The sequence below is a fragment of the Taudactylus pleione genome, unplaced genomic scaffold, assembly GCF_031769625.1.
Source record: "Taudactylus pleione unplaced genomic scaffold, aTauple2 ptg000380l, whole genome shotgun sequence".
In the NCBI taxonomy this organism is placed as follows: Eukaryota; Metazoa; Chordata; class Amphibia; order Anura; family Myobatrachidae; genus Taudactylus; species Taudactylus pleione.
Window position 1 is genome coordinate 6,114,031 of NW_028284781.1, and position 26,273 is coordinate 6,140,303.

Consider the following 26,273-nt stretch of genomic DNA (forward strand, 5'->3'; position numbering starts at 1 on the left):
CACTGCCTTAAAACCTGGACTGTTAGGGTGCCTTGAGGGCTGCAATTGGGGACCTCTGCTGTAATGGCTTGATTTCTTCAATACATGATTTTTGTCTTCACCTAGTCTGAGGAGTCCCGTCTCTTCCTTGTATAGCAGGGATATTTGGATATTTGGCTAGTACCGATGCTCTAGGAAGGCACCCCGGCTCCATGACTATTTTCCAGAGATATATATAGATGTTATACATAAATTATCTGTCAAGTTTATTCAATTTTACCTACACTGATTTTCTGTTCTGTGCCATATTACTTGATAAGAAGTGGCATACTATATAAAAATTAATACGCATGCAACAATTAAAAGCTACAGCAACAATCTAGCACAAAAGGTCAATGAGTTGAGTAATAGCACACATTAGTAACGGGACAGTCCTTCTACATTGTAGCATTTTTGCCAGCTGTTAAACAAAATGTTGGACACTCTGCTTTTGTTACTTTTTCTGAACACCAGATATTTTGTATTTGAAGTTAATGACAAAACAGGACACAATTTATAGATAAATCTCTGATACTGTGGGATGTCTGCTATACATATTCAGCGCAACTCAGGATATTGTACAGGAGATTCACCATAATACAGTATAAATATGAAGTGTTTTTTTATTTTATTTTTTCATATGCAGTAAAACATTTGCATTGCAGTGTCCACATTCATAAATGAATGCCAATTACAAAATATTTGATCAAACATTTTTTTTCCTTTAAATATACAAAAGCAGCCCCTCCCTAATTACACAACTAGAAGACTACGAACATATTCCAGCTCAAAGTGCATTGAGGAGAGTGATTCTTCATAAAAGTTCTAAATCAGAACTAAATTAATCTGCCCAATGGCTCTTTAAAGCAGTGTTCATCTGCCTTCTCCAATAAAGGCACATATAGGGCATAAGTCTTTTATTTTCCTTCTGAAATCATTTAAATTGTGTTAGAATGTAAAAAAATATATGAATATAACTAAAACTTTCCTCTTACTTTAGCAAATAAATATTTTACGTATACTTCAATTGTGAAATAATGCCAATGTGCAACTTGACACTTTTTGTATTATTATTATTTTTGCTACTAACTAAGAGACTCTTCATTCTGGGGTTATAAAAGCACACTGCTAGTACTGTAGATCTGGCATATTAATACAGCTAAATGGTGACATGTTTTAGATTGTCTTAATCACCAGTAATTCAATAGTAAATATATCATGCTAAACCTTAGCACCAGTTGGCTAATACAAACCTTAAAAATCTAATTTTTTTTTGTAAAGATGCATTTCAAAAAACATTTGTTTTCCATATATTTCTCTCTTCACAGATAAATCTGTTTTCAAATGACAGATAGAATTAACCATTCACCACATCCTCTGCATCTAACCATTTGACAGAAGGATTTATGCTTTGTCCTGGAAAATTACACTATTAAAAGTGCCCTTGCATGGATGAGCAAGAATTATATTGTGTCCCATTACTGCATGTGAGCCAATCCAAAATATGAATTGCTAATAAGCCACCGTGAAACATTGCAAGGTGTCATTTTCCAATGAGATTTGACAAAAATAGGACGGATGAGCCCCAACAGTACTAATGGCCCAGTATGAATACAATCTAAAGCCTTCATTGTCTCTCGTCATTCGTATGAGATGATGGATTCTCCTGAAAGAACTTGGAGCTATCCGGTAGAGTGGCACGGACTTTCCTCTTCTCCTTAAAACGTCCAGAGCGAGAAATCTTGAGGTTCCGTCTGCCAGTATTAGCTCCATTAGACTTATCTGACCTGGCATCACTGCTGTGTTCTGTGACTCCACTAGGCATTGAATTAGGGTGTTGGTTTTCTCTATGCTCAGCCGAGGAACTCAAAGATCCACTAGTAACTGTCCAAGATCTATCCTCAGAACTTTCAGAAGCATTATAGACAGTAACTTCCTTAGGCTTTTTACGAACAGTCAGTGATTTCCACCAATTGTTGCTATTATTCTTTCCGGTAGCACTCTCTGCCATAATGGTCTTTTCCACAAATGACTATGGAGATGCTCAGTTGCTTTTCTTTTGTCTTCTGCAAAGCCCTGTAACAACACAAATAGTATTTAGATCATATACAGAGTTATATGTTATCTATGGAATACTTTGAGCAGTGTGTTGCTTTTATTTTAAATATAGAGCTACACAGTCATACTTTCTTAGCCAAAAAAGATTCCACGGTAGCACCACATGCCACGTAGAAGCCATAAGTTATGCATGCAGCCAAAACAAAAGACTTGATAATACACTGATTCCTCACCGGCCACTCACAGGTTTTCAAACTATGACAGTACTCTGAGTACCAAAATCTCTCAATGATCCCCAAGAACGTCAGATCAGAATATGAGAAGAGTGTGACATTAGACAATGTTTATAAAGTCACAGAAAGGGACAGTAATTACATTTCTGAAAATGTTTAATGTAATGTTCCAGCACTTAAGGGTTGATGTTGCAAAATATCAGTAACAATTAGAATATATTTAATGGGCGGTATTCAATTGTTGTCGCGGTCCGGATCTCCCATCTAAAATGACGGGAGATTGCGGGGCACTATTCAATTGTTACTGCTTTCCGCGCTAATCATGCCCAAAGTGGTCAGGTTTAGCCGTGTACATCGGCTTCCCCTGACCAAAGTGATGGGCGCGATCGTGAAAAGTGCCCCTGGGGCTGTGAGCTGAAATGGAGCGCTGGCAGCTGATCGTGCCCAACAGGAGCAACAATTGAATAGCTCAGTCGGGCATGAAAGGGTCTGGAAACAATTGAATTTCACCCTATATATCTGTAGGCGTGCTAAGAGGTTTGAACTTGCAACCATAAAATCTAACCCAAAAATGTCAGACAGGACCTTTTTTAACCAACACTAAAAAGAAGAAAATATTAGATAATTCCATACAAATATAAGTAGTCTATACAGCAGTAATAAAACAATACTGTATTACCAGACATTTACATAAGCAGACTGTATGGGAGCTATATATTAGACAGGTACATAGAATGTAGTATAGGGAGTTTATGTGTGCCATACAATATCAAACATCGTTGCGTGTCCTCTTAACACACCATTTAATGTACTGACAAATGATTTTACAACATTAGGGAGACTCATTGTAACAAACTGTCTCATTAAAAAAATTATCATATTTTGAGGTCTGTTCTTAACTTTTAAAACTCATTATTAACTTTTCACTATTCAAAAATAGAGGAATTCTATTCCATTTAACAGCTGACAAACCATATTGGGAGGTGTAGTGGTCCGACTCGCCAACTACAGGTAGGGGCAGTATCTGCATCATAATTAGTTACTTTGCTGCTTGACAAATTGGCCGGCTACTATATGCCTGTATCTGTATGTTGTCTTGTTCTCAGCAAATTGCCCTAAAGCCAGTGTGTGTTTGTGTTCTCAGCAACTATCATTCATTTTATTGTGTAGGCTTTTACTGCTATAGACTAGCATAGATCGTGGAAATACAGGGCCTGATTCAGACTCGCTCCTGAGCGCATAGCGCTCGCTAGCGGGTCGATGGCCAGGCAGTGTGCAAGTGCAGCGTGCGCACTGCGCGAGCCCTGCTGCGAGTGAATTGTCACTCGCTGCGAAACTCACTACAAGACGGGGTGGCTGTCGATTGTTATTGACAGATCGCCCCGTTTTGTAGGCGTGCAGGGGGGGGTGGCTGGACAAATGGAGGTGTTCCTGAAGGAACGCCTGCCATTTGTGGGCGGCCCTACTGACATCACCAGTGATGTCAGTAGCGAACTTCCTGCTCTATTAGAGCAGGAAGTTCACTGGGGCTTGCGGTGGACGAGACTTTACCACAAGGGTCTCGTTGCAAGCCCGATGGTTGCCATAATCGTGACCTTTCGCCAGGCCGCCCGCTAAAGCTGTGGGTGGGAACCCACAGCTTAGCGAGTTGCCTGGAGGCCGGAAAAAAAAAAAAAAACCGGCCTGCCCTGATTCAGAGCGAGCGCCTCCGAATCAGGGCCACTGACCCTTCCTTCCACAGCACCTAGCTCCACTGCCAGACATCCCAAATATGCCATTATTACAGGTGCCATAGCTGAAATAATTAATCATGCGGTTATCATGAGTTAATTCAGCACAGGTAATTGTTATAGTAAATCTACTGGGAAATACGCAGGTTGCACATTGAATAGTCTGTATATATGGGGCCAAACATAATGTATAGTGCAAAAGGCTACCTATAAAAAACAACTCTTGTCCATTAAAATGTCAAACAACTATAAAATATGATCTTAGTTATGTACTTGCTATTACCCACTAGCCAGACCTGTCCCACGGACGCACACACTGTCAGTGGCACTATCTGCGGGCTAGATGGAAACATGTGCCATTGGCATGTATAAGCAAAGAGCTGTGTAGGGTGTGTAGTGAATATTCCCTCAAGGCATACATAGATACAGAGATGGACAGATACATGCAGTTAATTTTGGTTTCGGCTATACTCGTACAGTATGTTTGGTTTACTTAGTAACACAATGCTGACGGAGCAACACCCAGCCATGCAAAACAACTTAGTTGTCAGCTGAAACAAGTGTTCATCACTTCTTAGTGATTTATACAGTATGCCGTCAGAGAGCCCTGTACAGTACAATTGTTTCCTTTTTTAATTATTAGAACATGCAAGGTTACTCCTTTCTTTTAATTTAGGGGTACATATAATATAGGTTGATTTTGATTTATTTAAAATAAATTAAATCGATAAAAAAATCAGTCAACATCAATGTTGTGTTTCTGGGGCTAAATCACACATTTACTAACAGACAATTTTGCATTTGTTTTTTTAAGCATTAGTAAATGTATGATTTAGCCACAGAAACACAACATCGATTAAAATAGACCTTTAGTAAATACACCCCCTAAGAACATTTATTAAAGTATTTTTGGAAATCTTTTGTATTATTGGTGCTCAGTAAAGAACTAAACCCATAAAACACTGAATGCAGGAAAATTTCTCTTACTACTAATACGGACAGGAATTATTCTTGGTGACAAGCGGTAGGATTTGCTTTGTAGTTAAACACAGCCCAGTGTTCTCTATTATCACTCAGTTTCACTCATGTGACATGAAGTTTACCCAGGCCATAAATATCACCTCAGACTTTCTTCTGAATTTCTAGTAAAACAAAACAACACTAGGAACCTTTTCAAACTAAGTGGCCTAGTTATTATTTCACTGGGGTTTTCCCTGATTAATAATAATTTATTTTGCATTGTTTAGCTCTTTTTGTCAGGGAAATGTAATAATGCTTGCCGGAACAGTGCTTCCAAAAAAAGGCTGCCCTGGCCAAGCACTTTCCTATTTAAAAGCCTTCACCTGATGGACACTACTACACATGCGCGGCGAGCTTTACCAATGAAAGCAGTACAATAGCTAATGGTAGCAAATCATTTTAACTCAGCTCCAAATAAAGCCACAGAGAAAAACAGAACACACAGGTGGCGCTGCTAAATATCATTAGAGAAAATGTGTATAATAAATAAAATAATTTTAGGATATAATAAACAGAGTACATACTCCCGGGAGTGTATTAAATATCATATGTAAATAATTACTAAGTATAAAAAGTGTATATATTAAAACATGCACCAGACATAAAGATAAAATAAATATGATGATGCACCAAACACAATAATTAAAGGATCTTTGCACAATGAATGATAGTACTGTTGCAATCTCTGAAGGGAAGTAAGTGTATCCAAATTGTATCACCTGATGAATTGATACGAGTGGCAACTTCCAAAATGATGCACCACTAATTACAGCTGGGAAATGAAAGTCAATAATATGTCTTTATAAACCGTGGAGGCTATAATGTTCCTCATCAGCCTCTCAACACGGTATACCAGTGATTGAAATAGTATGTATAGGGAGCGTGGGGGCTCTCAAAAGCGTGCTTATCAGTCTCCACACAATATTGAATGTTCCAGGTGATAGTTAGCTGTATGTTGGCACAGAGAAGTATATTTACTGTCAGGAAATTTGCTGATGTAACCGGAGCAGGGGGTGTCCTGCAGCGTGATGCTCACAGGGACCAGTTTCACAGACGTCTGCATTCTACCCCCGTCGGACCCAACAGGTTTAAAATGAGTTGGGTTGGAGGTGATACCCAAGGGTTGGAGATCGCTTTAGAATATTGTGTAGACAAGAGGCTGCATGGATCTTGAAAATGCAGTCGCTCAAACCACACAGTTTAAAAGATAATATAGATTTGGAATTTTTATGAAATATCTCTTATACATCATGAATTGGGATATGATAGCATATTTTTACACCTACCCTTATATAGATTGGTTCTGTGTTATGGTACTAATATCCTTTATGTATGTTTTACCATTTATGCATTTATATATGTATTCATGTGCTACATATACATTTTTTATATGCCTCACTTATTTATATATTTTTTATTATAAATGTTCCTACTATGTTTGGCTTACCTTTATTGAAAACTGCATGCTCTTATTTTGGTCTATGGGTCCTACTTGCTTAGTTATGTTTTATTATTTAAATTATTTCTTGCTCTATGTTTTCTTTTTCCCTTATTATATGTGATCTGTCTGTATAGCAGGTTATTATATTATTTTATTATATTATTATTACATTATACATATTTAATTATTTATTATTATGTATTTCCTTGGTTAAGTTAACCTCTGTGGATCAGGAGGTGCATGAGCACAAAGTACACCCCTATTGGGGGTTGATTGAAAGCTAATTAATCCAGTAACAGATGTGGAGGAGGTATTTAATCCCTCCCAGGATACAGAAGGGAATCTCCGCTTCTTGGAAAAGCTGCCGTGTGCAGAGAAATAGATTGTATTGAGGATTGGCACCCCTCTTTTCAGGTTGGCAGCTGCTTACTATATATGCTTGTTTACTACCACTAAACTAGCGCCAGGACTATACTCTCTTTTTATATTTCCAAAAAAAGCCAAGCTGGAACGGAGGTATCCAACATATAAGCATTGGAGAAACCCCAGCATCAGGGGTTTAATAAATAACCCAGATCATAAAATTGCTCTTCCTCCAGGGAAGACGGAAGGTTTTTGCAGAAGTTATGGTTTGATAAGTATGTCTCTTATTCTGATATTAAAGATGCATTAAAGCTTTGAATCAGTGAAAATAGTTTTTCCAAAATAAGGAATTTCAAGTTTTAAAACAAACAGCCCAGCCCTGAGAACAGAGGAGCTCATTCAGGGGAGCTAAGATGCCAACCCTCGCTGCTGCCGATGGTACGCAGTGTGTAGCATTGTGCACATGAGTATGTATCGCAGTGTGCGTGGCATACCTTAGCAAACGTTCACAATGTGTTCGCTCGTTGCGCATAGACAGCCCAGCAGAGTGAGTGACAGGGGAACAGTTTGTAGGTGGTAACAGGGGCTGGCCATTAAAAACGTGGGAGTGGAGGTGCAAACGCAGGCGTGCCTGAGCATCTCAATGGCATTTTAGAGGCATGCATAATTATAAGACAGCATCATAGGACACGTCACCTGACTGGTTTTTACACTGAAGTGCTCGCCGTGCTTGCGGCAGGGTATGGTCAACCTCAAGCGCTGCAATCACATCTGATGTTACCTGATGTACTGATAGTTGCATACACTTCCTGGACATGACGTGCACAAGTGGGCGTCTTAAGACAGGCTGGTGGGTGTCTGCATACACTATGTGATCGCTCTGTATGCTAATGCACTGCTGTGCGATTGCACTGCCTACGCAATTTGCATACACATCGTGCCAGCGATCGCATCTAGCGAGCAGCTCTGAATCGGCTCCAGAGAATGAAATTGGCCCCAAATATTGTGCACTCACCAACAACATTGCAGACCTGCCAGACATGGCAATAATATAATTTTACTGCATTTAAAGTAAGCACACTGAAGATATAATAACTTGCACAGCGCAAAATAAAACAGAATAGAAAAATAACATCAAACATACATAAAATTAAATCTGGTACAATGACTTCCACACTAAGAACAGTCTATATAATCATTATCATTTAGTTAAGATATTTCCCTTTATGCAAGGTAATTTTACCTAGCAATGCAAGAAGGAATATATGTAATTACCTATTTGGCTTCGCCATTATTATGCTCCTTCATTCCTGCCTACCCCATCTGTGTCACACTCTCCCTTTTAGAATGTAAGCTCTTACGAGCAGGGCCATCTACCCTCTTGTGCTTCTCCTTACTTTACTTTCATCTACTTCTTACTCCCCACTAGGGCACCTAACACTTGGTTGCTTATGCTCTGTTACTTATCTGGGTGTTATGGTCGCTAATGTAGCAATGTATATTATTTTTGTCCTCATCCTGTATTGTATTGTACTGTAAGTCACTGGTCAACCTATTTGTTTATGTACTTTGTAAGGCGCTGCGGAACACTTGTGGCGCCATATAAATAATTATAATAATAATAATTATTGGAATTCTTTCTGTACTAGTTGTCACTTTTGGTGCTTGTTTGTGAATTTGATTTTAATTATATAAAAATGTATATATGCCTAATAAGTATTGATTATGAACATTGAATTATATAGGAGGTGTGTATAATACTGTAACCTTCCCTCTGCAATATCCCAGCACTTTCCACTGTCTAATACACTTCCCCATCTCTCATCATAACACTGAACCTGTCACATAGACACCTGTTAAATACAGTAAAGAGAGGTGATCTGAGCCTAGTCAATGCAACTTAAATATTGTTAAAGTTAAATACCTAAGTTAAAAACAAGGACTGTGGCTAGATATAATGGATACATGTTAACTGCTTTATATAAATGTATTTATAATTCAGATCTTGTGTTGGAAAAGATGAGCGCAGCAATGCAGCTATGATTGCCTATGCGTTCTTTAATGTGCGGTTTTGTTTGCTCCACTGTTTTGCAAAATGCTACCTGTAGAATCGACAGTATACTGCTGACCCTAAATATACAGTCAGGTGCATAAATATTGGGACATTGACAGAATTTTCATATTTTGGCCTCTATTCACCACAACAATGGCTTTGAAATGAAACAAACAAGATGTGCTTTAACTGCAGACTTTCAGATTTAATTTGAGGGTAATTACATCCAATTCAGGTGAACAGTGTAGGAATTACAACGGTTTCTATATGTGCCTCCAACTTTTTAAGGGGCCAAAAGTAATGGGACGATCAACTCAAAAGCTATTTTCAGGTGTGGGCTATTCCCTCGTTATTTCATTATCAATTAAGCAGGTAAAAGGTCTGGAGTTGATTCTAGGTGTCACATTTGCATTTGGAATCAGTTGCTGTCAACTCTCAATATGAGATCCAAAGAGCTGTCACTATCAAGCAAGCCATCTTTAGGCTGAAAAATCAAAACAAACCCATCAGAGAGATGGCAAAAACATTAGGTGTGGCCAAATCAACTGTTTGGAACATTCTTAAAAAGAAAGAACGCACCGGAGAGCTCAGCAACACCAAAAGACCCAGAAGACCACGTAAAACAACTGCGGTGGATGACAGAAGAATTATTTCCCTGGTGAAGAAAAACCCCTTCACAACAGTTGGCCAAATCAAGAACACTCTCCAAGAGGTAGGTGTATATGTGTCAAAGTCAACAATCAAGAGAAGACTTCACAAGAGTGAATATAGAGGGTTCACCACAAGATGTAAACCATTGGTGAGCCTCAAAAACAGGAAGACCAGATTAGAGTTTGCCAAACAACATCTAAAAAATCCATTACAGTTCTGCAACAACATCCTATGGACTGATGAGACAAAGATCAACTTGTACCAGAGTGATGGGAAGAGAAGAGTATGGAGAAGGAAAGGAACTGCTCATGATCCAAAACATACCACCTCATCAGTGAAACATGGTGGTGGTAGTGTCATGGCGTGGGCATGCCAATGAAACTGGTTCCCTTGTACAGTATTTATTGATGATGTGACTGCTGACAAAAGCAGCAGAATGAATTCTGAAGTGTTTCGGGCAATATTATATGCTCATATTCAGTCAAATGCTTCAGAACTCATTGGACGGCGCTTCACAGTGCAGATGGACAATGACCCGAAGCATACTGCAAAAGCTAACCAAAGAGTTTTTTAAGGCTAAAAAGTGGAATGTTATACAATTGCCAAGTCAATCCCCTGACCTGAATCTGATTGAGCATGCATTTCACTTGATGAAGACAAAACTGAAGGGAAAATGCCCCAAGAACAAGCAGGAACTGAAGACATTTGCAGTAGAGGCATCACCAGGGATGAAACCCAGCGTCTGGTGATGTCTATGCGTTCCAGACTTCAGGCTGTAATTGCCTGCAAAGGATTTGCAACAAAGTATTAAAAAGTGAAAGTTAGATTTAGGATTGTTTAGTTTGTCCCATTACTTTTGGCCCCTTAAAAAGTGGGAGGCACATATAGAAACTGTTATAATTCCTACACCGTTCACCTGATTTGGATGTAATTACCCTCAAATTAAAGCTGAAAGTCTGCAGTTAAAGCACATCTTGTTTGTTTCATTTCAAAGCCATAGTGGTGGTGAATAGAGGCCAAAATATGAAAATTCTGTCAATGTCCCAATATTTATGTACCTGACTGTATGTTCTCTCTGCCTACAACATAGATCAGAAAATATGAGTTGACCTAACTATTAAAAAGACATACTGTAGTAATACACAGGTATGTGTACAAGAGAACTTCCTGTACAACAAGAGAACTCCTGTCAGCTAGTTGAGTATAATCTAATTTCTTCAGCATATATGTTATATCTCACTTCCAATGATGAAAGGGAAATCATGTAAACCACAGCACTTCTAAAGGGCCCCATACATCTGCAATGGTTTTCCGCGATCCTGCAACCTAGCATCGCAGTATCACAGAAATCCATCATGTTGGATTTTTCCGATTTGACGATCGCAATCAAAAAATTATTGTGATTGTCTAATCGGGAACATTTAACATGTAAAAATTCAGCGATCCTGTGACGGATCACTGAACATCGATGGTGAGCGGTCGACGTTTCCTCCCGGAAGATCGGCATTTCCGATCTCATTGCAACATCGTGACAATCGTTGCAGATGTATGGGCACCTTAACCTTGGCCCAGATTTATCAACGACTGATATTCTTGTTATCACTCGATACTAATCTTAAATGGTGCTCCAACCAATCAGCTCCAAACTGTCATGTGCTTGAGAAAGGATTGGAGAAACATGCAGACTCCTCACTTTGGCAAACCTATGTGTGTAAAGTTTGAACTAAATGAGGTCAGTCCCCTGGAAGAGTAGGTGATCCTCCCGCATCCTGCCCACTTCCTAGCAAAGTGGGCACTACAGGAAGGATAATGCCATGATTCGTGGGTATGCACAGGGGAGGCGGGCTAATATGTTGTGTTTCTATTTAAAACGCGGCATTAACTGCAAGGGGACGGAGCTTATTTATGTGTAGCGCCAGGCAGGAGGGTGAATCTTGGTGCAATCTCCATAGAAATTAAGCCTTAATTGCATATTTTTTTCTCAGTTATTCTAATTTCTGGCAAATTCCCAAATTATTTACATACATATTTTTGAAAGTTACTGTAAATTGGTGGCTAATAAAAAGAAGATTAAAGCTAAAAGTACTTCTTTGAAGACAATTGATAAAGAAATGCTAAAGTTCAGCACTAATCACAGGGATTATCTTCCACTGTTAGAAGCAGCCAGTGGAAATCACCTCTTTGTGAAGGTGCATTCTGTCAAGCTGCCAGATGACAAATGGCCTGCAATGACAGCATGGCAAACTATTTATTCTTCTCAGCAGTCAGATGCAGATAAGTCATAGCATTTTGCATGCTATCAAATGTAATATTAAAAGTGCAATCAATATAAAAGTTGCTTTAGGTCACAATATGCATTCTGAAGCTGTTGCATACTTAGGGGGTCTATGTACTAAGCCTTGGAAGGAGATAAAGTGGACTGAGATAAAGTACCAACCAATTAGCTCCTAACGGTCACTTTAAAAGTTATGTTTGAAAATGACAGTAGCTGATTGGTTTATTTTATTTATTAACAGTTTCTTATATAGCGCAGCATATTCCGTTGCGCTTTACAATTGGAAACATTTATAGAACAAAACAGGGTAATAACAGTCAGACATAAAGGTAAGAGGGCCCTGCTTGCAAGCTTACAATCTATAGGGTTGGTACTTTATCTCCTTGCAAGGCTTAGTACATAGACCCCTTAATACATGATACGTGTTGCAGTGAAATTGTACACAGAGTATTATATATTGGATTGTGCAGCATACAAACATTTACAGTTAGAATAGAGCAAATGGCAAAAATGTATTTATTATTTTATATTAATAACCTATTGATACCAGTAAAAATTCTAAAAGTAATTAACAGAAAATTATTTCCTCCACCTATTTTAGTAGTTTTGTATTTTGTTATACTTATTAATTATAATTATTTCAATAATTACAATTATTGAAAGACACTTTGAAGTGTGCTGCCGTTGGTGTGTTGGTGTGCTGACGTTTTGTGCAATACACTTGGTAATCCTGCATGTGGTAAACAAAAACATTTTGACAGCTCTTATTTTACAGTACAGTATATTGCACATTTCACTTGTGGTTTTTCTATTTATTTATCTTCCAGACAAAAAGCCTCAAATGTCAGTCATGTAGCAATATTAGTGTACAAACTTGATTATCCATTTTGCCATGCAACAGGTAGAAAGTTTGTTAGTAAAGTTCAGAAACAAATATGTATCTGTATATAAAATTATCTCTATGATAACATAAAAGCCTGGGGGTACATAAATTGTATATAAGGATTATTTCAGCCTATTAAAAGAACTCAAAACAACGAATTCCCAAACCTGTTGATCAGTGGTTCCCAAATTGTGCGCCGCGGCACCCTGGTGTAGACTCTTTTCTGCGATTAAATGCTATGCTTCTATATTTATGGTACATCCTTTAAGATTAAATTTAAGCACTCTTTAAATGTTTGTTTTTAGTAATATTATGTAGTGTATGCATAGAAATACATAATTATATAAATTATTTTTGAAGCTGTTTTTTTTTTTTTTTTAAATTCTCATAGTATAATTTGTGTTACATTGCATTAATTAAAGAGACAATGTAAGCAGGGGTGTAACTAGGTATTTGAAGACCCCAAAGCAAAAGTTTGTAAGGGCCCCTAGGTACCACTCAATGGTGAATAATTTATACAACAAATGTAACTCTGACAATGAAGATGGGCCCCCATAGCAGCTGCGCCCCTTGCACCCGTGGATGTTACGCCCATGGATACAAGTAATAAGCCTAGGGCAATGTAAACCATTCCCATTCTACAAGGATGGTAATTTGCATTTGTGGTGTTGGTGGTGATAGTGGTGGTGGAGTTGGAAGCAGTGGCTGTAGGGATAATGGTGGTGGAGATGGTAGTAGTGATAGTGGTGGTGGAGTTGGTATTAGTGGTAGTGGTGGTGATAGTGGCTTTAGTGGTGATAATGGTGGTGGAAATGGTAGTAGTGGTAGTGGTGGTGGAGATGGTAGTAGTGGTAGTGGTGGTGGAGTTGGTAGTAGTGGTAGTGGTGGTGGAGTTGGTAGTAGTGGTAGTGGTGGTGGAGATGGTAGTAGTGGTAGTGGTGATAGTGGTGGTGGAGTTGGTAGTAGTGGTAGTGGTGGTGGAGTTGGTAGAGATCCAGTATGATTGGCCAGCGGTTCAAAACCCGACAGCGGCAGTCTGACAAGGATGAAAATCCCGATCGTCCTAGCTAAGTATTTCCTAACCTAACTTTACCCCCTAACCCTCCCTTAGGGGTGCCTAACCTCCTGCCCAAGTGCCTAACCCTAATCCCCCTCTAAGTGCCTAAACCTAACCCCCCCTTCCCCGCCGCCTAAACCTAAGTCCCCGAGGGAGTGCCTAACCCTAACCTCCCCCCGGTGGTGCCTAACCCTAACCCCCCCCTTCCCCTAGCCTAAAACTAACCTCCCGGGGGGGTGCCTAACCCTAAGTCCCCCCCGGGAACCCTAAACCTAACCCTCCCCCCTGTCCGCGCCCGTCGCCCGGCTTTCCTTCGATCGGTAAGCCGGGCGTCGGTCTCCCGTTGTAGGGAAAATGACAGGCGTCAAATCCCGACGCCTGTCATTTAACCCTTGCTGGGATTGTACAGCCGGGAAGCCGGCAGTCGGCATTCCGTCCATCGGCTTCCCGACTGTTTCCCGTTGGTAGTAGTGATAGTGGCTTTAGTGGTGATAGCGGTGGTGGATTTGGTAGTAGTGGTGATAGCGGTGGTGGATTTGGTAGTAGTGGTGATAGTGGCTTTAGTGGTGATAGTTGGTATTAGTGATAGTGGTGGTGGAGTTGGTATTAGTGATAGTGGTGGTGGAGTTGGTAGTAGTGGTAGAGTTGGTAGTAGTGATAGTGGCTTTAGTGGTGATAGTGGTGGTGGAGTTGGTAGTAGTGGTAGTGGTGACAGTGGTGGTGGAGTTGGTAGTAGTGGTAACAGTGGTGGTGGGCTTTGGTTTCGTCCCTGCAGAATCCTGGCAGTGCACAAATGATGCACCTAAGCCTAGCACGAAAATAGTCCCATCCTATTCATTACCCCAAGAGGCCGATACTCACCTGTGTCAGTAGCACCTCTGCTATTAACTTGTATTTTCCACGAGTGGGGACAGAAAACAACAAAGAGTTACAGCCAAAGCCCAGCTCAGTCTCCGATGCAGGCAGCCAGGCGTGTGTCAGGTGTGTACCCGAGTCATAGTCCTCACTAGAAGGGTTGCAGGAGGCGAGGTGTGCCAGGCAGCAGCGAGCAGGTAGTGTGCAGGGGACTGGGAGCTGCACAGGTAGCGTAGCAGCAGCACAGGGAGGGGGGGGGGGGGGCAGACGTCACCGGAGAGAGAGAACCCTGGACCTGCCAACCTCACTGACTCCTACCTTCTCCCATTGGACGGAGGCAGCTGTTGGAACGATGCCCCTGATAGCACAGGAGCCAGGCACAAGTGATATACCTGCGTGTAATGCCTGCTGACACTGCTGCCACTCTCTCCCTGCCCGTCAGCAGCACCGCCCAGCACTGTACCCAGGTGAGCTACAGGTGTACTGGCAGAGAGGCGGCACCTGCTGAGCTGTGACTGGCCGCACCAGGTGCCTCTCCCTGGGTGATTGGCTGCAGCCGATGTCAGTCAGTCAGACAGGTGAAGTAATCTAGCAGCGAGGTTACAGTGAGGCAAATAAAAAAATGCACAACTCGACTAATGGGTCACTCAGATTTCATTTTAGTAAGTCCTACAAAACCAGAACATTAAAGACAATCCAGCATTCCTGGAGAGAGACAGCTGTTGGGAAAGTGACACAGGATACATTACATTTACAGTGCCCAACGCTAAACAATGGACATGCCCATAGCTGCCAGCTGCCACGGATCTAGTCTTTCCAAACCAGTAGGGAAACTTACTTTACCTTCATGACTTTATTTTAAAAATAGTTTTTTATAAAAAATAAAAACAAAATGACATGCAGCCACACTCCCTGTTATAAGACAGCAGACTAATGCTTGTTTTTTTCCCTGACAAATATGACAAATGTATGATTGTATCAACACTATAGGTTGTGTTTTGCATATGTAGTTCTCAGTTAAATTCATTTACAATTTGTTATACAAGGATAAATGTGTAACATGCAGCAGAACAGTGGAAGCAGTCCTGTGCAGCAGCATTACTAGGAATAAATGGCTTCATCTCCACTTCACCTGTTTTACAGCACATGCATTAGCATAAGGTCTGAAGTCATGAGGGGGACTACTACTGGGGGCACTGTATAGGGGGACTACTACTGGGGGGACTACTACTGGGGGCACTTCATAGGGTGGACTACTACTGGGGACACTGCATAGGGTGGACTACTACTGGGGGCACTGCATAGAGGGGACTACTACTGGGGGCACTGTATAAGGGGAGTACTACTGGGTGCACTGTATAAGGGGAGTACTACTGGGGGCACTGTATATTTGAACTACTACTGGGGGCACTGCATAGGGTGGACTACTACTGGGAGCACTGCATAGAGGGGACTACTACTGGGGGCACTGCATAGGGGGGACTACTACTGGGGGGCACTTCCTGAAACTATGCAGGGCGCCAGTCCATTACCTTGCCAGAGGTGCCCGGATCCCTATATACACCCCTGGTCATGACACAGGTACATTGATTCCATCTGAAATACTGTTTGTACTGGTCACCGATAAAATAACAATTGTGTGTCAGTAATTTAGCACTAGTGCTGTGTACTGTGTGCTGGACAAATGCTTAATTTCCTGAGCTAAAATACGTAGGAGCACAAAGTGCCCATATGCCCTTAGCTATTTTTATGCCACCAGACCCCTCCAAATGCACAATATAAAAAAAAAATTTTTTTTTGTAAAAAACACAACCAAAAAAGTTCTAATAAGCTTACAGTATACTGTATATTGCACCTATAATATCTCTGACTGAGCCGTAAATGTAATATACACCTGTATGGCTCTATATGTGATCCTCATCAAATATTAATACATACATATGCACAAAAAATACTAAAATATAGTAACCCTATAATGTAATTCTAAACAAGATAAACAAAACTCTTATTTCTACTAACAAGTATGTTGAAAGCAGTGGCAATATACTCTACACACAGTAGTAGGAGGTAATAGTATGTAAAAAACAAAAGCAGTTATGAATGACACTTTCAAAATAGAATTGCCAAGATCCATTTGAAGAGAATGTATATTGTGTCCTTTTGTAGAAAAAAATACAGTCTCAATATATTTGTAACAAAGTGTCCTTATACATCAAATGGTTCAAGCAGGCATAGTAAGCTTAAGCTGGGATAATGAGCTGTATTTAGATACCTGGCAACAAAGCAGTCCAATTAAATTTGTTAATATTTCAAGCTTGAAAATAGCAAGGCTGTGGATTTATTAGGTATGGGTGGCAGGGAGAGTTATGGCCCGTACACGGGATGATCAGATAATGATCAGATATCATTGTCTGATCGTCCTGCATGTGCTGGATGTTCGATATTGAACAACCAGCAACATGCCCCAACTTCCAAACGATGTAACGGGCTAACCTGGTCGATATCGACGAGGTTGGCCTGCATGCACTGGCGATGGTCGATATCGACCATCCCTGCCCACGCATCGACCATCGCTTGGTCGTTTGAAGGGGCCAGAAACTGGTAGAATTGAACGATAACGATATTTCGAATGTTAACATATGTCTGTTTGTTCTTTGATTGCCCTCCACATGCCATCAGCCACTCCACATCACCTTCCAATTTTATCAGTATGCCATTAGAACCCTCTGCTCAACATGCCCCTGTATATATGATATCCTACTTCTCCATATGATATGCCCCTTATATACCAGCATCACACTTAACATGTCCATAGTCTGGCATGATTTAAGACCTCTGTCAATTTTATGATTTATTGATAAATAACTTTTGATATATATTTATCAATGTATTTGATATAGATTTTGTTGGTAATCCAGATAATGATTATGATGGCTGCATCTACGCTAACACAGTGGGCGGGATAGGCATGCACAGGGCCTCAATAATAGATGTACAGGATATATTAACTTTAAACCCCTCCCACCAATTCTGTCAATATTTTGCCTTCAATTTAACTTTATTAGCTACCTTTTTTATTGTTTTACTGTCTTTGTCATCTTAGATGTATATATTATGTACAGTAGCATATTATATACAGTTGTGGCCAGGGGCGTTGAGAGCCGGCCTGGGGGAGTGACCTAATCGCAGGAGGCATAATCATGCCCCGCACTGGGGAGGGGGTTGCTGTGAACCCCTCAGCCCGATGCATATCCAGGGGGGGCGCAATCAGTGAGATCGCTCCCCCCCACAGACAGAGGAGACAGTCTCCCACTGCAGCCGAGCACACAGCGTGTGCTGGGCTACTGACAAGTAATGGGAGGGGGGGACGGCATCCAACCCAGGCCCCTGTTGGGCCCCTCCAACAAGCTCGGGTCCGGGTAATTAGTACCCGATCCCCACCCCTCTAAGCGCCCCTGGTTGTGGGTCTTGCCCTCTTGGATGATTACCCATGCTGTCTGCTCAATGGACGAGAGGAGGAGTGTCACTGCTGCCGACACTTGAGACTCCTGGAGGGAGGCAGACCTACTAGGCACAATAAACTGGGGTGGTCTTTGGAAATGACCTCTCCATGAAACTCAGTAGCACAGGATAAAAGTAAAATATTTATTCACAAAAGAATTATAATCAACAAGGTCTCATATAAAGTCTCAAACAGCACAGAGATTCATATATGCAATAATAAGTATAGGAGAGAATCCCCAAATATATATAAGCAGTCTTTAGCATATAAGAACTAACGTGGTAGGGAACCCTGAGTCCAGAATGAGGCTAACAGGATGAGGCTAACCTCAGGATGACATTAAGGACCTTTGCCAGGGTAGAACCCTGTAGTAATGGTGATCCGGAGCAGAGCGGACCCTGCAGAATAGTATAGTTCCGGGACAGGGCCGAGCCCTATAGTGCAGTGAGATATGAAGCATACTTGAGCCTTGTGGTATAGTGAAGATGGAGCAGGGTTAAGCCCTGTAAGGCAATGAGATTCCAGAACAGGGTTGAGCCCTGCGGCGTGGCTAGAGTTTGTAGCGGGGTTGAGCCCCATAATGCAGCGAAGATTGAAGCAGGGTTGAACCCTGTGATGCGATGGGATTCCGGAACAGGGTTGAACCCTGCAACGTGGCTAGAGTACGCAGCTGGGTTGAGCCCCGTGATGTGGAGAAGATTGTAGCAGGTTTGAACCCTGCAGTGTAGCTAGAGTGCGGAGCGGGGTTGAGCCCCGTGATGTGGAGAAGAATGTAGCAGGGTTGAGCCCTGTGGAGTGGCTAAAGTACGGAGCCGGGTTGAGCCCCATGATACGGAGATGACACTGTAACAGTGCAGTTGACAACTGTAACACGGATGAGTTCAATATCCACAGGAACGAAAAGACAACAGGTAAAGTGTAGCAAAATGATGAAAGCACAATGATGGAGCAAAAGCAAGACTTAGACAATAGGAATGCTGGGCTCTGTAGTGCAGCAGATAACTGGCATCAGAAGTTCATCTGGAATACAACAAAGTCAACAGCAATTCACAGGCACAGCGGGGATCTGGCAGGAATCCAAGAAAAGACCTGAAAGCAACGTTGCACAGACACTGAGACACAGTTAGTAACAGGCTTTATACTAGAGGTCTGCGATCCATAGGAAGTTTCAGAACATGTGACCCAAATGGAATCAAGTTTGAAATAATGAGCAATCTAGGAATCCCACAACCTGACGACACCTGGGAAACAGATGATCACTTTAACACTCTATCCCCTGAATGAGTAACATGCCAGCAAGCAGGATAGCTCCTCCAACGACCACAATGGAACTTTGGCAAAAGTAGTCTATCTTTACGTTCTGAAATAGTCGCAGTCCTGACAAGGAGACAGTTATGGGCTGGCCGGGTCCCTGCACCTACGCAACGGATCTAGCAGACACCAGGACCTGTGAATGCGCACAAGCAGCGGTGTAGCTGTGCATGCACAAAATGCCAGCTTCTAGGGACTGCATTGGCTGAAGCCCGAAAGGCAGAGGAGTAGCTTCCCACTGGAGGCACGCTCTCTGTTAATTGCAGCCCAGGCTGGCAGTCCCAGGGGGAGAAAACACCTTCCCCTGGGACTACATGTCCTGTGTGTGATTGGCAGTTAGCACTTACAATGGGAAGTCACTGCCAGACACAGTGTAGCCAGTGCAGTCATGGACTGCAAATGGCTCAAAGAGGTGGCAGATTTTACTGGGGAGGTGTGAGTGGCTGGGTGGATGGATGAAAGTCTAATGGAGCAAGGGAGGGCATTGCAGAGATTAGGGGCACTGCAAGAAAAATCCTGATTGCAAAAGTGGGAAGTGGTGATAAGGGAGGAGGTGAGGCAGAAATGCGTAAGCAGGGATCTGCAAATGATCCCGATGCAGATAAGCGCTGTAGAATTGTGGAGATAGTGTGTGAGAGTTGTTCAGCTATCTGTTGTGCACAGGAGAGGAATTAATGATTAGTGTGTGAGGGGATAGTGACTGCAGGAAAACGTAGGGTTAAAAGGTGGAGTTACAAGACAAGGGAGGTCCAAGGGGCATGGAAGGGGAGGCGACTTTGAAGGACAAAAGGTTGATGCATCCTCTTTTACAAGAAATCTTTGGCAGTTGGTGGTGCGGGAAATGCAATTGCAAACTAAATCATAATAAAGTTACAATGATAATCATGTGGTGCAAGGATGATATGTCCTCCGGGGGCCGTGTAGTGATTTTGCAAGTAATTTGGCTCATCTGCCTAGCAGCGGGCAGCGGGCACCTTCGTCGATGTGTGACACCTATGCGGGTGTATGCAGCAGTGCTGCAGTGATTGTCATGGCCCCCATTGATATTGAAGATCGTGAAGGCACCTCCCAAAACGAAGCGGTGAATGAGTCTAGATACGGACTTTACACTGCGTAGCGAGAGAGAAGTTTTGGCTGACTTCACGATCAGTGGGATTGGAAGAACCCAATCCGTGGGTAGGATTACCCACTTGGTTGACCAAATTTTGAGTAGTACAGTTTGCAATTGCTTATCCTAGGCCACCAACTTTATGGAAGTGATAGATAAAATTTGGACCTTCTTCCTGCCAGCTATGGTGTGTAGCGTCTTTATTTTATTGGGTATTAAGAGGTAATGATGAAGGAATCTATAGGTGGCTAACAAATTATGCACGAAAGCCATCATACTTAAGCGGCTTATCATTAGCAGTGTAAAGAAGGCTGAAAGGAGTGTGTGAGGAAATGAGGCTGGTGATGTAGGGAGGAGCACTGATATTGAGAGTTTAGTAGGTGAGAGAGGGTAGTTCGAGTTTAAATCTTAGTGGTATAGGGAGCAAGTAGAGTGATTGACAGAGAGGGGCAGCAAAGGTTGAGCGATGAGAGAGGACAATGTGAGTAGGCAAAGCTGAGGATAGACTTGAGATGTTCAAATGAGATGTCAATGAGATGTTCAAATGAGATGTCAACATAGTGAGAAAGGATGGATACAGGTGTCAGATTTTACTGTGAGGTCAAGGAGCAGGGGTGTATATGTATAATGAGTGCAGGGTGTGCAGTGCACATGGGCCCCTGGGTCCAGGGGGGGCCCACACTGCGCTCCTTGCACCCATATTATACTTACCTCTCTGGAGTCCCACATCGGTGCCGGTGTCAGAGCTGTAAAAACGCCTGGAAAATGGCCACCGTGGCCATTTTCCCATCATTTTGCGCATGAGCAGTACAGGGAAAATGGCAAACGTGGCCATTTTCCCGGTGACCTGTGCATGCACTATAGACTCTGGACACACTCTAGTGTCCAGAATCTATCAGTGCGGCACTGCGTTCAGTGCGCTGCCGGCCCCCAGAGAGAGAGGAGGGAGCCTGTGACGGAGACTGCACACGGGCCCCCTCCTCTCTTAAAACGCCCCTGTCAAGGAGTATAAAATTATATAATTGAGAATTGGCCTTTGGTTTTGGTCATTGGTGACCTTAGTGAGGGCAGTTTCGGTGCAATGAAGAGACCTAAACTCATTGAAGTGAGTCTAGGAGGGAGTGGGTGGAGAGAAAAAGGTGGTGGTTGTACCTTATCCACTTAAGAAGTTTGGAGTCCTAGAGAAGTAGAGAGATGGGATGGTAGTTAGCAAGGGAGGGACTATCAAGAAAGGCTTTCTTAAGAATATGGAGACCAGTGCATGACTAAAGCATGAAGGGAAAGTGCCAGATGTGAGAGATGTTGACCAAGTGGGCAATGTGGGAGCATGCTTTAGGGGGAGGGATCAGAGGAGGTCAGAAAGAGTTGGGTCAAGGGGGCAGGTGGAGGGTAGAAAGGAGTAGAGGTGGTCAGTGTGAAGGAGAACAGGGTTGGCAATCCCGGTAGGGGACAGTGAGGTGGGGCCTAAAGTGAAAAGATTTCATGGATTCTATTTTGGAGGTGAAGTGGATGGCAAAATCAATCACATTGAGGTGCTGATTATGGGTCACATACAAAGTGGTTGTAGTTTTTTTGATTTACTACTTTAAGCTAATGCGAGAATCCTTAGAACTAATGCAACATTCCTGTGTCTGCAAGTGAAAGCCCATGCCACCTATTATACACAAACCGCTGCAACCATTAGTATCATTAGCCCCATGCTAGGTACAAGAGATCTATCAGTAACAGGGTTCCCTATACACATGACTCAGAATTACTCAGAGCTTTAGATACAGATCCATGGTACTCCCATGACACTGTCATCATACTTCCACGTCAGGGTGGTTACGTGCAATTGCATTGTTATTACCCAGTTCCCACCCAAAATGCCCAATTTCACGAAAAGACCGGTCCGGGCGCCTAGTTTCTTCTGACTAGGAAATAGAATAGGATAGAGATATGCAAACAGCATAAATTCACAACTGCGCATGTGTTGTATGCAAAAACTCAACCTCTTGCGGCCGTGAGCAGACATCTGCCCAACTAAGAATCAGGCCCAAAGGGAGGATGTGATCCGGTCCACTACTGAATATACTGCTCTCCCTGTGATCCATTTAAGAAATTTGCTAAATGGTATGCTTCTGAAGAGTTTAAAGTTATTTATCCATAATACCAAATAGGTGTACTCACCAGAGCAGCATCTTGGCATCTGTGGAACTAATCTGCACACGTGTATGCTGTTGGCAGCCTTCGAAACCTCTGGTCTTAGCCTCCAGGCTCTTTAAAAGTGCCCTAACTGAGCGCAAATCACTAGGTGATTAATAATGTGTAAGACAATATCACTCTTTCCCAGTACCATAATAGGGTTTTATGCCGCCCTGTGCTGGCCCCACCCCTAAACACATGACGTAAATAGAGCATTGCTCGGGAAGTCCTAGAGCTCCACAGGCTGCAGAGTGCCTGTCTGGAGCATCCCTTGGACGCTCCGGTCAGCTATGCAGTATCGCTAGTGGCTGCAGGGTGCTGTTCCAGGCATAGGTTACACACCCCTAATTACGGGCCTGCTCTTTCCTGTTCTCCTTTACTGCCTGGATCCACCCCGTCAGGGGCATGGTGAAAATTAAAAGGGATAAAGGACACACCTGCCATGCGCCATTAGAGAGGGGAAAGGGAGAAGAGGTGACCTTGTGGGCTACCACAAAGGCTCTAGGATTATTATAAAGGGCAGTGATCCCATTATAGAATTTCCCTCCAAAAGCCATCGACCACAGGACCCCAAACATGAACGGCCAGGACATTTTATTTAAAAAATCTTTCAGCTCAGTGCCGCAGCGGATTTGAGACCATTGATGGCTGTCAAAATCTCAGATTCAGTTATATCCATGTTAAGTGCTGCTGTCTGTTCATTTATGCATGACAGGAGATTTTTGGTCAAATATGAAACGAGGGATGGCACCAGTGGCAGGCTGGGCCGGGGCGCAGGGTGCCATGTGCCCCCCGGGCCGCAGCGCCATGCGGGCCGCGGGCAGTCTGTGTCTCTGTGACACAGGCTGCACCGCGCGTGTAGCGCTGACCGAACAGAGGACCTCATCCAGAGTTGGTTGCGAGTGCCGATGCACTCGTAACCGACTCGATGGTTTGGCCTGTGCACGCGCAACAGCTGCACTGCGCGTGCGCAAGCCCCGGAGCGACAGAGAAACTCTGTCGCTCCGGATCTCGTTACCAAAGGAGCAGCTGTCGATGTTGATCGACATCTGTCCCCATTTGGTAGGCGGACCGGGGGGGTGGTTTCCAAAATGGAGGCGTTCCTTAATAATTAATTAAGGAACGCCTACCGTTTTGTGGGCAGCCACACTGACATCATCAGTGATGTCAGTGGGAGCTTCCTGCTCCATTAGAGCAGAAAGCTCCCTGGGGCTTACGAGTGCCCAGACCCAACCTTAGGGTCTGGTCGTAAGCCCCGATGGTCACGATGGTGATCACCATCGCGACCATTAACCTGGTCGGTCGTTAAGCTGTGGGTGGTAACCCATAGCTTAGCGATCGACAAGGAGGCGGCCATTCAGGATGTAAGCGGCCGCCCTGATTCAGAGCAACAGCTTGCAACTAACGACCACCTCTGAATGAGGTCCAGAGTTCGGTCAGCGCTACACTGACTAACACACAGCCGCCGGCTCCGGCAGCTGTGTGTTTGTTTTGATCAGCAGCCAATGAGAGTCTGACAGACTCTCATTACTGCTGCTACACCCACTGGGGGAGCCGCTCCATCTTCCGGCTCCCGCAGTGGGTAATGGGAGAGGCGTCATGACGTTTCTCCCATAATGCTGAGTGGCCCAGCCCGGGAGGACAGACGGAGGAGCGGATGGCGGCGGCAGGAACGGGGATTCAGGTGTGTTTTTGTTATTTTTTTTATTACGTGTTTCTACTGGGGGGGGCTGGCACTACAAGGAGGAGACCACTACTGGGGGCACTACAAGGGGGGGACTACCACTACTGGGGGCACTACAAAGGGGGGGGACTGCTACTACTGGGGACTACTACTACTGGGGGCACTACAAGTGGGGGACTACTACTGGGGGCACTACAAGGGGAGGGACCACTACTACTGGGGACTACTACTACTGGGGGCACTACAAGGGAGTAGCTACTACTACTGGGGGCACTACAAGGGGGGGGACTGCTACTAGGGGCACTACAAGGGGAGGGGACTACTACTAGGGGCACTGCATAGGGGGGAGGGGCTACTACTAGGGGCACTACATAGGGGGGAGGGGACTAACACTGGGGGCACTGCATCGAGGGACCACTGCTGGGGGCTCTATATAAAGGGCAATACTGGGGGTACTGCATAGAGGGTTAACTACAACTGGGGCCACTATTTAAGGGGCACTGCATAAGGGTTACCACTATTGGGGGCAGTGCATGGGGGGTGGACTGCTACTGGGGGCACTATATAAGTGGCACTGCATAGGGGGTACCACTATTGGGGGCACTATATAAGGGGTATACTACTGGGGGCACAAGGGGCACTGCATAGGGGGGATCACTACTGGGGGCACTACTGGAGGCCTGCATAAGGGGTCCTCTCCTGGGACACAGGGGGGCACTGCATATGGGCACTACTACAGGGGGCTGCCCCTAATCTTTATTTTTACTTTACATTAAGCCCATATGGACCCGCCTCCTCCCTGGAACACTTGAGGGGGGAGACTGGGGAAACTTCTAAAGTTCCTGATAATAAGAGCAAAACTCTTCTACCATGTCCACTGGGTCGTAGGTGACCCTCCTGGAATGTCATAATTTTATTTTATGTATCATTCCCGTGGCCATTGTCTGTCTGTGCTTGCCCGCCAGTACCAAGGGCCTAATTCAGACCCGCTCGCGAGTGCTCGCAAGTGGGTCGATGTTGCCCAAGTGCGCATGCACACGACGGAGGCGGCTCCGTCGTGCACATGCGCGAGACCCGAATAACGACGGCCAAGCCATCGTTATGGGTCTCGCTCCAAAGGGGGCTTGCTGTCGATGGTGATTGACAGCACGCCCCCTTTGGTGGGTGTGCCAGGGGCGTGGCTGCCCAGACGGAGGCGTTCCCATGGGAACGCCTACCGTCTGGGGCCGGCCCCACTGACATCACTAGTGATAGAGCCAAAAGCACTCCAGGGCTTGCGGCAGACGAGACCACAAGGGTCTCGTCACAAGCCCGATGGTCGCGATGGTCTTGACCATCGCGACCATCATTTTGGCTGCTCGCTATAGCTGTGGGTGGTCACCCACAGCTATGCGAGCGGCCAGCAGGCCGCTCCAAAAAGTAAGAGGGACGGCCCTGATTCAGAGCGAGCGCTCTGTCAGAGCGTCCAGCTCTGAATCAGGGCCCAAGACCGCTTTATCGGCTTTCTCATAATATCTTTGTTGCAGTTTCTTCTAAATGGTTAATGATCTTATAGTTATAATATGGCATTTGTTGGCCTTTGAGTGCTTCAATCCTGATAAGCAGTCAGCCAAGGAAGTCTCCTTGTGCAAGGGGATGAGTTAAGCTATTTTGATTTCCACTAAGGTAATTTCTTGGATTACTTGCTTCTTAGCTGATGCTGACTTACTAATTAGTCTACCACGTATCATAGCTTTATGGGCTTACCTTGGGCAACACCTCCTCCGAAGAGCTGAGGACCCGATTCAAACCCGGACACTAAGGAGCATTCGCTCGTAGCTGCCGATGGTTCGCATTGTGCGCATGCG

At 43.7% G+C, this 26,273-nt stretch overlaps 1 protein-coding gene across 3 annotated transcripts; it reads right to left on the bottom strand.

The window, feature by feature from the left end:
- Positions 1-568: 568 nt before the first annotated feature.
- On the bottom strand, positions 569-15,178 carry PRR15 (proline rich 15). 3 transcript variants are annotated; one of them, XM_088445416.1, is made up of 2 exons: positions 15,030-15,178; positions 569-2,094 (listed from the first exon to the last, which is right to left on the bottom strand). In XM_088445416.1, exon 2 carries the CDS (start codon positions 2,027-2,029, stop codon positions 1,646-1,648), a length of 384 nt encoding a protein of 127 aa, XP_088301542.1. In that variant the 5' UTR covers positions 2,030-2,094; positions 15,030-15,178; the 3' UTR covers positions 569-1,645. The 3 variants fall into 3 exon arrangements, with proteins under 3 accessions (XP_088301542.1, XP_088301541.1, XP_088301540.1); XM_088445415.1 differs by having other exon boundaries at positions 14,956-15,178; XM_088445414.1 differs by having other exon boundaries at positions 14,644-15,178.
- Between the last annotated feature and the right edge of the window lie 11,095 nt (positions 15,179-26,273).

Coding starts and splice junctions, on each gene's coding strand:
- PRR15 (XM_088445416.1), bottom strand. CDS start 2,029: ATGGCAGAGAGTGCTACCGGAAAGAATAATAGCAACAATTGGTGGAAA.